This window comes from Polypterus senegalus, chromosome 15 (genome assembly GCF_016835505.1).
Source record: "Polypterus senegalus isolate Bchr_013 chromosome 15, ASM1683550v1, whole genome shotgun sequence".
Taxonomy (NCBI): Eukaryota; Metazoa; Chordata; class Cladistia; order Polypteriformes; family Polypteridae; genus Polypterus; species Polypterus senegalus.
In genome coordinates, this window is record NC_053168.1 from 77,175,742 (window position 1) to 77,192,284 (window position 16,543).

General features: G+C 37.1%; 1 protein-coding gene across 1 annotated transcript in view; it reads left to right on the forward strand.

The window, feature by feature from the left end:
- The first annotated feature begins 13,158 nt into the window (after positions 1–13,158).
- The window catches only part of zgc:85777 (uncharacterized protein LOC405871 homolog), a 56,148-nt gene continuing 52,763 nt past the window's right edge, over positions 13,159–16,543 (forward strand). Inside the window, exon 1 of the mRNA XM_039736700.1 lies at positions 13,159–13,392. Coding sequence (XP_039592634.1) covers positions 13,180–13,392 — 213 coding nt within the window. The 5' untranslated portion in view covers positions 13,159–13,179. The remainder of the gene's footprint in view (positions 13,393–16,543) is intronic.

Consider the following 16,543-nt stretch of genomic DNA (forward strand, 5'->3'; position numbering starts at 1 on the left):
TGATGATAGGTATTTAAAATGAAAAGTAAATATAAAGCTCGTTCAAGGATGAAGAGCCTGTGTCACCTCCAATGCCAGTAGGAAGTCCACAGTACTGCTACTATTGCACTGGTCTGTTGGTCAGTTTCACAGCATTGTCTACCAGTAATAGTAAACAGCATCCCATGGTATTTCACATTGTCACATCTTCCCCTGCAGACAGCAAGCCACTCGGTCTCAAGAAAACAACACTAATCATACGGTTTTTTTTTATTCTTATCACAAATGTGTCTCACCTGGCTGTGAATCTTGTAGTCGGATGAGGTAAAAACTAGAAGAACATCTTCAGAAAGCAGATATGGAACTCTCAGGCCTCCAGGCATCCACCTTTAGATCAAGCATAAAGATGATGAACAGGAAAGTAGATATGACAAACCCTGTCACAGGCAGCTAAGCTTTGAGGATCCTACAAGGTAGAGACTTCTGATTGGAGAACATTTTCCATAACAATGAGGAAGGAAGTGAAACAGCATGAATTTAGCAGGAAATTAATTTGAATGATTGCTTATAATATAAAATGAGAGGATAATCTAAAACTTGATTGAAACTGAACAAGAAAGGTGACCTGATTCATAAGTTAGGTTTGTCCATTTTTCAGTTATTTGTTTTTATGTTTTGGGATAGCACTTTCTGAATTGTTGATTTAGCTGCAGTTTTCTCCTGTGTGGATTTAACCAACTTTTGACCCTTATGTTCCACAGATCTTTGGATTAAATATTTTCACCTAATGTTTTTGGACTAAAAAATAACTTTTTCAGTTAATATTTAACTGTTTTGTTTAAATAATTGATACTATCAATTTGGGTAGAAATACTGTTAATTTGCCCCCTTCAAAGTCTAACCATTCTTCTCATTGTGGTGTTGGAGGTAGCAACAGCATGCCTGGCTGGCTAAAAAGCTCTAGCCTGGGGAAAGACCTGGCAACCTATCCCAGTATTCTGCAAAAATATTCTATGGATCAACAACTCAACAATGACTCCAACATAGTATAGGAAAGTAGGACACCCAGTCTGGATGGGACCTGAAATGCGACTGGAGAAGAGAAATAAGAAGGTCAGAGTAGCTGGGACAGTAATGACGCGGATTGGACAAATCTGTTGGGATGCCTATCTGCTGATATGGCCGTACAGCGAAACGACCACTCTATACTGCAGAAAACATGGAACGTAAAAGGGAAATGAATCGAGTGAGCTCCAACACATTGGCCATCAGTGAGATACATTGCACTGGCAATGGTTTCTTTAATTTTTGATGAGTACATAGTGTACTGCTTTGGCAATGACACCACCAGAAGGCGATGTGTGAGCTTTATTGTGAACAAGAAAGTTGCCAAAGTCACCTAGAGTTATTAAACATTCAATGAACAAACAATTGATATCCGAATCAGAGGGAAACCTTGTGACGTCACAATTCTGCAAGTTTATGCCACAACAGCAGACACAATTGAAGAAGAAGTAGAAGAATTGTATGGCAAACTTCAGGATGCCCTAAGCCAAAAAGACCAATAAGGACATTATCTACATTATTTGTGATTTCCACTCCAAAGTGGGCACTATGGCAGAACCAGAAATTATTGGAAGGTTCTATTTAGGAGAGCGTAATGGGGCAGGAGACTAACTAGTTCAATTTTGCCAAGAATATTGACTTAACAATCACCAACACTTGGTTTGAACAAACTAAATGGGGGCTGTGCACTTAAATATCACCAAGTGAAGAACAGCGGAACCAAATCGACTACATCCTGTGTCAAAAGAAGTACCAAAGATCAGCCTTGGCAGGAAAGACATTCTCTAGTGCTGATTGTGAATCAGATCACCAACTGCTGGTAGCCACAGTCAAACTCAGATTCTGAAATACCAAACAAATGGCAGCCACAAAGAAATCTGACACAGACAAGATCAGCCATAGCTATACAGGCAAAGTAAAGAACAGATTCAACCTCCTCCCTATGGAAGAAAGGTACATAGACGAGCTGTGGGAAGAACTGAAAGCACGTATTTTCAAAACAGCTTTAGAATATGCCCTGTACAGGAGACCATCAAAATCAGCCCAGTGGATTTCTGATCTGACCATCAGCATCGCAGAAACAGAGAAGGTAGGCAGGCAGGAATTACATGACCAGCAACCAATATGTAATCAGTGGAAAGAATACACAGAGAAGTTATATGAACGTGAACATCAGAATTATCTGGTGGAGGAGAATGAGACACTGGAACTGAAGCTACATATTCTGGAGGAAGAAGTCATATGGGCAATGAAGCAATTAGCTAACCGAAAAGCCCCAGGAATTGCTCAAACCCATACAAACGGCAGCATTAACAGCATTATGTCAACACATATGGAGCATGTGTGAGTGGCCAAAAGAATGGAAAAGATCAATATTCATCCCAATTCTGTGGAAGGGAGATATGATGGATTGTTAGAATTACCGCACCATAGCTCTGACACCACATGCAAGCAAAATCCTTCTGAAGGTTACCCAAAAATGCTTGAGTACAACCATCGATAGAGAAGTACCAGATGTGCAAGCTGGCTATATGGAAACATGGACTTGTCAAAGATTGGAAAGAGCACACGCCAATGATGCATCCTGCAACCAGCAGCTTTCAACATGTACACAGAAGCTGGCATGTGGTGAGCACATCTGGATGAATTGAAGATTGGCATGAAAATAGGTGGCAGAAACATCAATGACCTCTGATACACTGATGATACTACCCTGCTAGCAGAAAACAAGAAGGATCTCGACAACTGATCATGAAAGTCAAAGAAGAAAGTGAGAAGGCTGGACTGCGCCTGAATATCAAAAAGACAAAAATAACAACAATAGTAAAAACTGCAAATGTCAATATCAAGATCAACAATGAGGAAACTGAAGTAGTTGGATATTTGACCTTGGCTCTAAGTTTGACTGCGATGGCGAATGTATCCCTGAGATTAAGAGATGGACGGCACTAGGAAGAAATGCAATGGTCAGTATGCACAACATATCGAAGAGCAAAGACATCAGCCTGGCAAATAAATATAGATTGGTCAGTGTGATCTTTATCCCAGACAGGTGAAGGAGCGATGCATTTGAGCTGTGGTGCTGAAGACATCTGCTACACATTCTGTGGACAGCCAGAGTAATGCACCAAGCAGTTCTGGAATGGATCAAACTAACATTCTTACGAAAGGCCAAGATACTGTAACAAAGCAAAATCTCTTCTACTTTGGTTACATCATACAAAGCAGGTAGCTTGATAAAGATGTCATGCTTGAAATGGTCAGTGGTAAAAGAGGAAGAGGCTGCCCAAGAACTTGAAGCTAGATATTATCAAGAAATATACTGGACTGAACATACAGTAGAAGAACTGAAAGAAGCCATGAGAGATCGGAAGTCATGGAGATCATCCATCCATCCATCCATTTTCCAACCCGCTGAATCCGAATACAGGGTCACGGGGGTCTGCTGGAGCCAATCCCAGCCAACATAGGGCACAAGGCAGGAACCAATCCTGGGCAGGGTGCCAACCCACCGCAGGACTCATGGAGATCAGTGATCCATAAAGTGTCCGAAAGTTGTACTCAACTAAACGGATAAATGAAGAAAACTACTGTTAATTTGTACAGAAGAATGGGTAATATTGGCTACCTTTTATTGTTAGTCTATTGTATTATTTTGTTTTATGTATATTAATGTATGTTATTTTCATGTTACTTGTGTTATTAGTGCAGCTACATCTTTGGCTTATTTAACTCTGTCTACTTGAGTGGTGTTTATTTGGGATAAATGAGAAGGGACTGAGGACATGTACAGTATGATGTTGGCTGATGTTTCAAGACATTATCCGCCTCTCTTTCGGAAGGTGAAGTGTGACCATCATGACTGTTAAAGTCCAATTGTTACCACCCAGTCATCTGCATCATTTCCCATCTCTTCCTGGAGAATATGCAAACTCCAGAGGCCACTTAGAAGATATAATCTCTTCAGTGAGTTCTGTGTGTGTGAAGCTGGGTGTATTCCTGATGAGTTTTATTTGGTAAAGAATGTTAGGAGGCACCATGGGGCATTCAATTTACATGCCCAGACCACCTCAGTCTACAGAGTGTGGTTTTCAAAAAAGGAGATCAATCTACATTGTTGCTCCTGAATTTGAAGCTTGTCTGTAAGAATGACTTCATTCTTGTATATAGATGTAGGCTTTCAAAGGGAATCTAAAGATGATTTTCCATCAATAACAGGAAAGAAAGCCTCTTTTACCCCCAGATTTTGCAATAGAGACAGATACTCCAGTTAACCAGAAGAGATGCTGCCGTTAATTTCTAAATGGATAATTTAAGACAAAAAGTTCAAACAGTGAATAGAAATGCAACAGAAAAACAATAATGAAACATATATTACCATATCTCTAGTTCAAACAGAAGTAAGAGATAGTAAAATAATGTTTTTTCATCTTCTTTAAAATGACTGTAAAAAAATGGGACATCCCTCAGATCTTCTGGCAGTACAAGCTTGTGTACTGTAATCATTATTCAAGTTCAGTAATATAAGAAGAAGCTAAAGCAGCTTAATACGTTCATAAATGAGATAATTATAATCAATTCCAAATTTAAAAGGAAGACAGTTAAACCTGAACAAAATGATCAAGAGTAGCAGTTTGGCACAGACTATGGTGCTGCTGCTTCATATCTTTAGCCAGCCAGGTTGGACACATGGTTTGATTACTGTGTTAGAGTTTGAACTTTCTCCTTATCTACACATTGCTATTTTTTTGCACACCAGTTTGCTTTCACAGCCCCAAATTACTGCATATTAGGTAATCATGCCCTGATGCTGAGATAAACTTTCCTATCCAGAACAGGTTCTTGAATTGAACCCTATTGTTAGTTTTCTGTCTCTCCACAACTCTATACAGAAATAAGAACTTCAGAAAATAGGTGGATGAATAAATAAACTATTCACAGCTTTAAAAACTTAGAAGTAGAAATTTAAAATAAATTCTAGTAAAACAGGACAAGGTGGCACATATCACAAAGTACCCTAAAAGAAACACTTATTAAAAACATCCACTTGCTAAACAAATGACATCACAAAAGCTTAAGAAAACAAACAGAACTAATATAATACCACAGTAAAATAGTAAAACAATTTTCACAAGGCTGCCTCCTCCCATCACATCATATGAATAATTTCTCCAACATTAGTCAAGTTAAGTGAATTCATAATTATCCCTATCAGTACTCCTACATACACACATACATAAAAATAAGTAAGTAAATAAATAAATACAAGGATACATCTTCCCTGAGCATATTTAGTCCTTTAAAAAGTGAATGTTCGCAGTGTGCTAACAATGTTTAGAGTAAAGAGCTCTCTCTCTTTCTCTTAGTGCACTATTGACATCTGGATAATACAGCCATAGAGGATTTACTTTGAAAATCTTCAACAAGACTTGCTCCCAAAAGCTTCCTTCACAGATGGGAGTTCCTTGTTGCACAATATATTCCACATTAGTTGCATTTTACATCAATCCATATCACACTCATAGTTACTAGAGTCTGTTGCTTGGAATCATTCTGCTCATCACATAGCGAGAGAGGTATAGCCATGCCCTATTCCTGAAGCACTCCTCACATGTTAATCCCCATGGTGTGTTCCCTTATATTCTATATTGGTTTCTTTAAAAGTTCTTTTAAGTGACTTGATTTACATAGAGGTAAGTTACTATAAATGTTGTCCATTTATTGCCTGGACAAGGTATTTGCACACATACAGTATGTAAGTTGTTGGGGATCAGACATGGAATTGCACAATCACAAATAAAGCAAAGACTCAGAAATTTTTTCATACATGGCAAAAGTTTCAGAAACAAACACAGTCAAAAGTAAAAACACATTGATTCATCACCCTCCGTGAAAGCTGGATCAACAGCGAAGAGAGGAGAACAAAGGTACTTGAGTAAGAAAATTAACAAAGACTGCATGGTGTAGACATTAGTGCCACCATTTCAGAGTTAGGGAACTTGCTTTGATTCCAGGTTCAATCACTATATTTGTCCATACACATTGGTTATGTGAAAGTTTTCTCCAAGTACACTAGTTTAATATAGTTACTCTAAATGCCTCTAGTGTGGGTAAATCTAGGTGTATAAATGACTTTGTTCTTTTTTTTTTTATTTATTTATTAATTTTATTACAATCAATACATAGCAATCAAGTTTTACAAAAAAAAAAGAATTATGCTAAGAACAGATCGATCCCCACCCTTGAGAGAGAGAGCAAGCCAAACGTGTAAAATTTAAGGCTTTTAAAAATACCTAAATCAACAAATTCTCTGTGCTTTATAAATCATTTCAAAATATTACTGATTAGATCCTGCCATGTTTTGAAAAAAGTCTGCACAGATCCTCTAACTGAGTATTTGATTTTTTCCAATTTTAAATAATATAACACATCAGTTTCCCACTGACTTAAAAGAGGAGAGTTTGGGTTCTTCCAGTTTATCAGAATAAGTCTGCGTGCCAACAGTGTAGTGAATGCAATCACAGTTTGTTTGTCTTTCTCCACTTTAAGACCCTCTGGAAGAACCCCAAACACAGCTGTTAATGGGTTAGGAGGGATTGTGAGTCCAAGACTGTCTGAGAGGTAATTAAAAATTTTTGTCCAGAATAATGTTAATTTGGAGCAGGCCCAGAACATGTGACCTAGTGAGGCTGGGGCTTGGCTGCAACGCTCGCAGGTTGGATCATGCCCTGGAAACATTTTGAGAGTTTTAGTCGAGACAGATGTGCTCGATATATAATTTTGAGTTGTATAATTGTATGCTTTGCATATGGAGCTTGAGTGAATTCTCTGCATTGCTACTTTCCACTCCTTTTCTGATATATTAATTGAGAGGTCATTTTCCCAGTGTCCTCTTGGATCTTTGAAAGGAAGGGATTGTAAAAGGATTTTATATATTGTAGAGATGGAGTCTAACTCCTTGAAATTGAGCAATAATTTTTCCAGCGTGGATGAGGGTGCAAGATGAGGAAAATCTGGAAGGTTCTGTTTAACAAAGTTCCTGATTTGAAGATAGTGAAAGAAATTTGTAGCTGGAATGTTAAATTTGGAACTGTAATTGTTCATAGGATGCAAAGACGTTGTCTATATAAAGGTCTCTAAGCAAGTTAATTCCAAATTTTTCCAGATATTAAAACTGCATATGTTTGTGAGGGTTGAAAGAGGTGGTTCTTTTGCAGGTGCCACAGAAAGAAGCTTCTCCGCCTTAAAATGCTTTCTACATTGGTTCCAGATTCTAAGTGAGTGGAGCACAATTGGGTTATTAGTGTATTGCCGATAACGTGTGTTTATTGGAGCACAAAGCAAGGAATACAAAGAAGTACTGCAGGATTTTACTTCTATTGCGGTCCATGCCTGTGTATGTTCTTCTATTTGTGTCCAGGTTCTTATCGACTGTATATTTGCCGCCCAGTAATAAAACTGGAAGTTAGGTAGAGCCATGCCGCCTTCTGCCTTTTGTCTTTGTAGGGTCGCTCTTTTGATGCGTGGATGTTTAGAATTCCAAATAAATGAGGTTATTGTTGAATCTAATTGCTTAAAGAACGATTTATTAATGTATATTGGTATGTTTTGAAATAAAAAGGAGCTTAGGAAGAATATTCATCTTAACAGTGTTAATTCTTCCAGCTAGTGTGAGATGAAGGGTTGACCATCTATGCAAGTCTTGTTTAATTTTTTCCATACAGACATAAATTTTTTGATAAAGAGCTTTATGTTTACTTGTGATGTTTACCCCGAGGTATTTAAACTGTTCTGCAATGATAAAAGGAAGGGTGTCTAATCTAATATTATATGCTTGCGAATTCACCGGAAAGAGTACACTTTTATTCAGATTAATTCTGAGACCAGAGAGCTTTTGAAATTCTGTGAGTGCTGCTAAGACTGCAGGCACAGAATTTTCTGGGTCCGATATATACAGTACCATGTCATCTGCATATAATGAGATTTTCTGTTCCAGTCCTTCTCTGCTAATCCCCTTTATCTGATCAGTATTTCGACAATGTATTGCCAGTGGTTCAATGGCAATTGCAAACAGCAGTGGTGACAAAGGGCATCCTTGTCTTGTGCCACGTTCTAGTTTAAAGTAGTCTGAGCAAATGTTATTGATGCAAACTGAAGCTTCTGGGTTAGTATACAGTAATTTAATCCATGCACAAATGTTCGGGCCAAACCCAAACTTCTCCAAAATAGTAAAAAGGTATTTCCATTCAATCATGTCGAATGCTTTTTCTGCATCCAATGATAATAATATTTCTGGGGTGTTTGATTTAGTTGGTGAGTATATTACATTAAACAGGCGTCGAAGATTTGAAGATAAGTGTCGGCCCCTAATAAATCCAATGACTTTGTTCTGTGAAATGCAAATTGGTTTGGTAAATAGATGAATGGAATAATTTGACCACACTTTTTAGTTCTTGTCAAGCACTTTTCTACTAAATTTTCTGAACTGATGCCTAGAAAAAAGTAAAGAATAAAATAAATATGTGAAACCAAATCATTCCATTGATTAGCTCTGCTTGATATTCTTATACTGTATAGCATTAGATTTTCCGTGTTTTGAACTGTAAGGAATTGCATTAGATCTCAGGTTTTGCAACAGTGACACAGCAAAGTTTTGACTGTAAATTAATACTTATAGAACGATTAAAAGAAAAGCCAAAAATAACACTTAAGATCATATCCGAGTTAACAAAACATAAGTTTAAGGTCTTTGAAATTTGAGTCTGTTTAATTTCAATGCTATCTGCAGGATTTCCTACCCCTAAAAGAAGTTCTGAAATATCTGAGTAAAAAAAATTCTAGTTTCCATCTATTCACTATTTAATCTCACTTAGTTAATTAACTTAGTGTGTTCTGATACACTGAGCACCATTATATTTTAGAAAGAGTAAAGCTCAGTGTAATTGGCAAGTAATTGATAATTAATCATATGTCCATACAGTGAATAACCCTATGTAGTGAAAAAAAAAAAATACAAAAAAAACTGATATCCGAGCTCAGTTTTAAGAAACTGCAGATTTATGTGAAGACAAAAAAAATAAAAAATAAGGCAATGTCTTTGAATATTTGTATACTTTAAAAGTATTGCCAATGTCTTTAATTAAATTGGGGAAGTCATTGACATATTCTGTGATATTTCTTGTTTAATGAAGATTTAAATAAAACAAAGTAAATTAATTACTTTAAAAACACAAAAAAAATTACTAACTTTAGCATTTTTAGTTTAAATAGGGTATTGAATGAGATACGAGGGACAGATTGGTTAAACAAAAAAAAAAGGGGGCATGGTTTCACCTAGATTTTCTCGTATACTCAGATATGGGGATGGATATTTGAGGAGTAAACCTCAAGACAATGATTATATTTGTATATTATGTATATTGAAAAACCATCAAGAACAAATCAAATCAAATTAATAATATATTAAACAATTATTAGTAAAGTTGAATAAATTGGACTCTGCAGCTGCATGAATAAAAGGTAAAGCACCACTTCCGTTTAGTGGAAATAGCCCAAAAGTTTGGCTGCCCTAAGTGAAAATGTACTCAGGTTATCGTGTTTACACACACACACACAGGCACGCAGGCACTCAGACATAATTCCAAAAATGGTATTTTCAGACTCAGGGAGGTCTAAAACGTCGCAATTCATCAAAATATCAACATCGAATCTTTGGATGATTACAATACTTTCCTTATACTTCATATATGAGAAAGTAAAAAACGAATTAGGCAGAAATCTGTTCTTTAGGAATTATCAGGAAGGAAAAAAAAAAAAAAAAGAGTATAGGATCTGCCAAGTACAGCAATGGTAAGGTTGATCTGTTTCCATTACTGTAAGGAGTAGAATCACCCAATTACCTCAACTACCTTTATATTTTTACTCACTGTATAACTATAATGTATTTTTATTACAGCCATAAAGTTCCTTGGGAGTTTTCACTATCACCCAAAGTCATCAAAGAAAAATAATGGAATGAAATGCACCATATACATAACATACTTAAACCCACTTAGTCTAATTTAGTGGGAGCAGGAACCAGTCTTGCACAGGTCATCAAACCATGGCAATGGCCAATCATGCACAATTAACACCAGAAGGATTTGAATTAGCATTTTGTCTGCTCTTTTAATGTTTTGTGCAATCATCTTTTTTTTTGGTAAATAAACACTATATTTGTTTGTTCTTTCCCAGACTGTTTTGGCACTTACATTTGGGTCACAACTGGGTTAAGGATCTTTTCTAGGATCAGACCTATTTAGAAAAAGAAGAATCCATAGGACTCAGAGTAAGGTCCACATTTAACTAGTCGTACAGCAGTGGGGTGGGATGTGTTGCATTGGTCAAACGGGTAAGAACATCACTGTACACGTAAAAATGAATGGACATGACCTCACACAAGGCCAGTTTACAATCAGCTATTAACTTAACATGGATATCTTTGGAAAGAGAAAGGATAACTGGAACCATGTAGATCAGAGGTGAGCAAAGTCAGTCCTGGAGGGCCACAGTGGCTGCAGGTTTTTTTCAACCCAATTGCTTAATTAGAAACCAATCCTTACCAATATCAGATCTTATTTAGTTTTATGGCTTGTTAATATTTTAACTCTGTCTTGTCAAGTCATTCTTACATTGCAGATATCTTTTCACTTACCAATGATATGATCCAAATGATCTGAAGCCTTAAACAACTGTGAAATTCTCAGTCCTTTACTTTTTTTCTTTTCAGTTTCTTTCCAAATAAAAAAAAATGGACACACGTTAGATTGAGAATTGCTCTTTTGCTATTTTCATCTGATTGCTAATTGGGAGCAATTAAAACAGTTAAGGCAGTGTTTTAAGGCTAAAATAAGCAATTAAGGGTGACAAATGTTAACAAGCAAGACAACTAAAATGAAGCATTAAAATGTTGCTCAAGTAATGAGTGCTTCATCAGCAGTAATTAACTTCTCATTAATAACCTGGGTTGGAACAAAAACCTGCAGCCACTGCGGCCTTCCAGGACTGACATTGCTCACCCCTGATGTAGACAGTAGGAAAACCTGCAAAGTCAATACAAAGAAACCTGCCATAGGATTCAAACCCATGCTGGATTCGTGAGGCAGCTATACTAATGATTATGTCAGCCTCCAATAAAACTGACCACCAAGTTATAACCTAATATGTGGAAAAGAAAGAAGGCTCCAGTTGACCATGACCCTACTGTGGATAAGTGGATTTAGAAGAAGGATGGAAGAATGGATGGATGAATTCAATGAAATTATTTACAGGTAATTTCCCTTCTACTCAAATAATCACAGCAAACCAACTTATTAAATTGTAGTACAATTAATTTTCATTCTTCTTCAATGCACAGCTGCATTTGTATCTCAATCCGGGTGGTTCACTGCATGTTGGGTGCGGCAACGTGCTGTAATCGGAGCATTCTCCCAGCTTCTCTCTTTCTCCTCAATGCTGCTGTAAGTGGTTTGGACTGAATATGAAATATCCAATACATGAGTGAACTCATTTAAACCATAATCCAAAAATACGTTTCACGTTGAAGATTACTGTAATATTATTTTGATTGTAAACAGCATTATTAATCACTTTTATACATCAACTATTCAAGCCTTTTCTGAACAACTCAATTCCAATATAGGTTCATGGATAACCATTGAAAATATACTTTGTATTGTAAAAAAACAGTACACATCATTTGATGCTTATTGGACCAACATTGGGATTGTCCCCCAGCTCTGATTCCACATATTAAGTATTAGACATGTTTATACACCTTAATAAAAGGATAAGTGCCTGCGTGCCTGTCCGTGTACCAGTCAATTTTCTATGTCTCTGTCATTTCAACAGATGGTTCATCACAAACATTTGTAATAATAAGATATGACCATCACAAAACAATAACCCCACATTAATGAATCCCATACCAAATGGTATATAACAGAGACCTATACATTGCATAGTGCACTGCAAACTTTAACTCTGAGTTCTACGATTTCAACAGCTAGTACAGTATAAACATGTTGTCAGATACAATAATAATAATTAATTACGTAGCATGTATTGCAAGCGATACTTGCTATTAAAACGTCACTTACTAACACTAAGTGTATGAACTCTAAAATGCTACTTAATGTTAGGGTGCAACAGAATCAGCTTTCATGGGCGCGAGCGCAGACGGCTACTGGTTATAATTCGTGGCGTTCCAAATCTAGGGTTGCCAGACGTCCCTTATATACGGGACATGTCCCATATTTGATAATTTTGTTCTCTGTCCCGTACTGACCTTGCAGGGACACCCAAATGTCCCGTATTTAGTTCACTTTTAAATTTCGTAATAAAAATATATTTTTGCTACCTTCTTATGATACTTACTTGTAACTTTATAAGTAATTATACTTTCTTTTCTCAGATTCTCTTGATGAAAATAACCCAAATGTAACGAGGAAACTAGTGTTTGCTGCCTGTTTACAATTTGTTCAGTTGCTATGGTTGGCTGATGACAGCGACACTCTTTACCGTTTTGCTCTCCAGCCGCGCTGCTGTGCAGTTCTGTATCAGCACTGCAACATACAAAGTGTGTTGTTATTACTTTTCACGGCCCACTTTTTTTTTAACTGCCTGTGTTAAATAATAATAATAGTTCTCTGTTGTCTGTATTAAATAAATATTTTCAAATGATTTCACTTTTACAGAATTTGTTTTAGCTTGTATTAAATAATTTTCAAATGATTTTACTTTTGTTTTCCTCATAACCCATTGAAATCCGTTTAAATAATATATTGGTCTGGGTGTGTAGAGGACATGTATAAATTTATTTAATATAGTAATATAGAGAGAGATTTTAAGAGTGTCCCGTATTTCTAATTTTCTAATCTAGCAACCCTACCCAAATCCAGTCTCATATTGCAGGGCTCAATCAGTCTTGCTGCAGTACATTATTCCAAACAAAAAGGAATGTTTCCTGGCGAAACAGTCAATCGATTCTGTCTAATGTTTAACGTGCACCTAACAGCAGCCCTATTCAAGACGCGTCTCAGCGTCAGGGCAGCTCATATCAAATAAAAGCGGAACCTTCCTTTCTGCACATGCGCAATGCTCACAGTAAAGATGGCTCTCTGTGGAGGTAGTTTGCGCTTTCTATTTTCAAAGTCAGTAAAGAAACCCTCACCGGGATACTGGCTCGTACTTAACAGGAATTACACTGGTAAAGATGCAGTTAAGTATAATACGAATGCAAGCGCTCAAGTGTTAGACAGTGAGCTTTATACACAAGACCATCTGGCACTGAGAGAAACCCTCAAAAAGGTATGAGAAATGCATTCCTTTTTTATAGTTGTTAGCAGAATGTATTGCCACATATCGGTACTTTGCAACTTTTTTGTAACTTTCCAAAGTATATAGTAGGAAGCAGCATTAAGGTATAAATGTATCAAAAGTGAAACCTTGAAGTCAAAAGTAGTAAGTAGCAGGGTTAACACTTTTAAGGTGTCCAAGTAAAACAGGTCACACGCTTAATACGGAGCCCGCAGTTTAGTGTAAGTGTTGCGATTTGTGCATTCTGTAGAAATCAGTACAACATTTCAGTGTTTTATCAAGGCTGTTGTCAAGACAGCGGAAGATATTCCTTGCAGTTGTAAATTGTTTATTCGATCTGTGCTAACTTGTCAACGAATTGCTTTATTAATAAACATGTTTATATACAGTACCTTGGGAACGCCTGCACTGTACATTATATTTTGCTTTGACACACAGACCTACATTTCATTAAGACATATACATATTTTATTTTGACAAGGTCGTAAATTCAATCTTATAACAAATGCATATTTTAAGTTCATAATTCAACGTTTGCACACTGACATTTCTCATTCACTCACAGACACGCAGTGTAATCTGTTCACACATTGTTTGCACAGACTTGCAGACACTTTGACCCTTTCCACGTATTTGTATAAACAGTTTACTTGCATGTATATGCTCAGCTTATTATGCAGTTAACTAGGACACATACATTTTCCATGTTCTTTACATTAAACTAGAAGGCTGCTGAGTTTCCCACAGAAAAAAACTTTGGGCCAGGTGATAATCATCAGCGGCTGATAAGGTAGAATCATGTGAACTGCTGTGACAAAGTGCAAATAGGGGTTTGAAGCATTGGCATTGCCAAGGGATGAAATCGGTGATCACAAATAAACTGACTGTTTATTGTTATACAAACTAATAAGTGCCAGTGTGAACAGGCTAAAATTCAGCTGTTCATCCATATATTTTCAGAATGTGGCATATACCAATTCAGGGTCGTTGTGGCCTGGAGTTTTTTTTGACAGCATTGGATACAATGAAGAAGCAAATACGCCTGACCTTTCATATACAGTCCTAAAGTCACTGACTGGCACAGCCTGCACGAACCTGGAATATTAGAGGAAAGCCGATCTATTCAAGATAAACTCCAAACAGACAGTGATCAAATTGTAAGGCCACTGCACCGTTACTGCAGCCAGCAAAATCTAAAATGAAATGAATAAAACAGAAAACTTCAAATTTTGTGCATGTGCTAACTTTGAAGAAAATTCTTGACACAGTCAATCCATCCATCTGACCATTTTCCAACCAGATTAACCAGACAAAGGATTATCAAACGCTGTATTGGGAACAATGCAGTAACTAAACTTTGTTGTTGATATTAGTAAAGTTGAATGTAATAATGTTCACTGTGTGTTTATAAGTTCTAATTGGAAATTTAGATGCATACTGCAGCAGAAATATAAAAAACAAAGAAAACATACATAAATAAATGTATATTGTGCAGAAAGTGCAAAATGAATTTAAAGAGTGTAAGCATTTAGTTCATGATGTCCAGAGGAAGCGTTGAATTGCCTGATAGCAGTAGGCAGAAAAGATTCCCAAAGGCGTGTCTTAGCACACTGTGGTGAAATGAGCCTGTGGCTAAAACTGCTCTAAGAGATCACCTCCTGGAGGGGATGAAGGTAACTTCCCATGTTTGCATCCAATTTTGATGTCATCCACTTTTCCTCAATAGCTTCTAGTATGCCCAGGGTTTGCCCTGTGACAGAGTAGGTTTTACTTATAAGTTTGCTCTGGCACTGTGTGTCTTTTGCACTCATTGCTTCATCAGGAAGCTAATAGCACAGACAAATGTGCTGGCCAGTTTGGACTGCTAGAACATTTCCAGCAACTTGCTGCACATATCAAAAAACCTAAATCTTATCAGGAAGTAAAGGCTGCTCTGGCCCCTCTTGTACAGTGTCACTTTGTTGTTAGCCCAGTCCAGTTTGTTGTCTATGTGAACCCCAGATACTAGTAGCTCTGCACCACTTCCATATCCTCTCCATCAATGGCAACTGGTCTCAGAGGCTCTTTGGCATGCCAAAAGTCCAACACCAACTCTTTTGTCCTGCTGATGTTCTTGTGTCCTGCTGATGTTGAGTTGCAGGTGGTTCTTTTCACAGATAACAGTAGCACTATCTGTCAGGGTAGGGAACATCATCTTTTACTCATATAGTTCATTAATTTACTTGCTTATCCACATGATGCTGAGTGTGGTTGTGATTTCAGATAGGGAAGAGCTATGTTGGTTGCAAAAACTGCTATCACATTACACAACCTTTATTTGGAGGGGGTGTCATACTCATCAGCAGTTGCCAATCTTCTCACTGGTGCATGTCAGTTTACATGACTAGAATTCACAGGACATGTCAAATTACATTATTATATTATGACTTTCCGGCACAGTTTCAAAGTAGCTCACATCTTTTCTTGACAGACAATAGCTTGCTGCCTTATCATAGTGATGCTGTACAAATGCTTTAGAGGTAAAGCAAGTTCAGACACAATTACCATTTTTTCTGTCATGGTATGTTTAACACAAGCCATCAGACATCTTCTGTTTGTGATGTACAGAACATCTACATTCCTTATTCATCATTGTTGGATCTTATGCATTGTACATATGGATGGGTACTCATCGGTTGTCAGCTCTCATGCACATAGAATCCACCCCTAAAACTTAAGACAAAAGCAAACCTGATTGATTTAGTCAGGGTGAGTCACAGACTAGCTGGACTGAGTTGCTGGGTGTGTCACATTATACAGCTGGACATGGGACCACCACAAGTACCTCTGACTCCCTAAGGTTCCTGGAAAGGAAGAGTGACTTTTCCCCAGTCATCTTAATTTTGACACTTGGAAGTGCCACCTAAGTATATAAAAACATAACATTGGATCATAAACGGTGAAGGAAAAAAAGGAGAAAAATCAACAAAGAGGTCATCTAGCCAAATGGAGTAACCTACCGAATCTGAGGGAATTTAAGAATCCTTCTGTAATCTGATAACAATATTAATACTGCATGGCGTGAAAACTATGTAAATGTGTTTCTGAGGACTATGGATATTTAATTTACAAATGCACGTGTCTTACAATGTATGAACTTAGA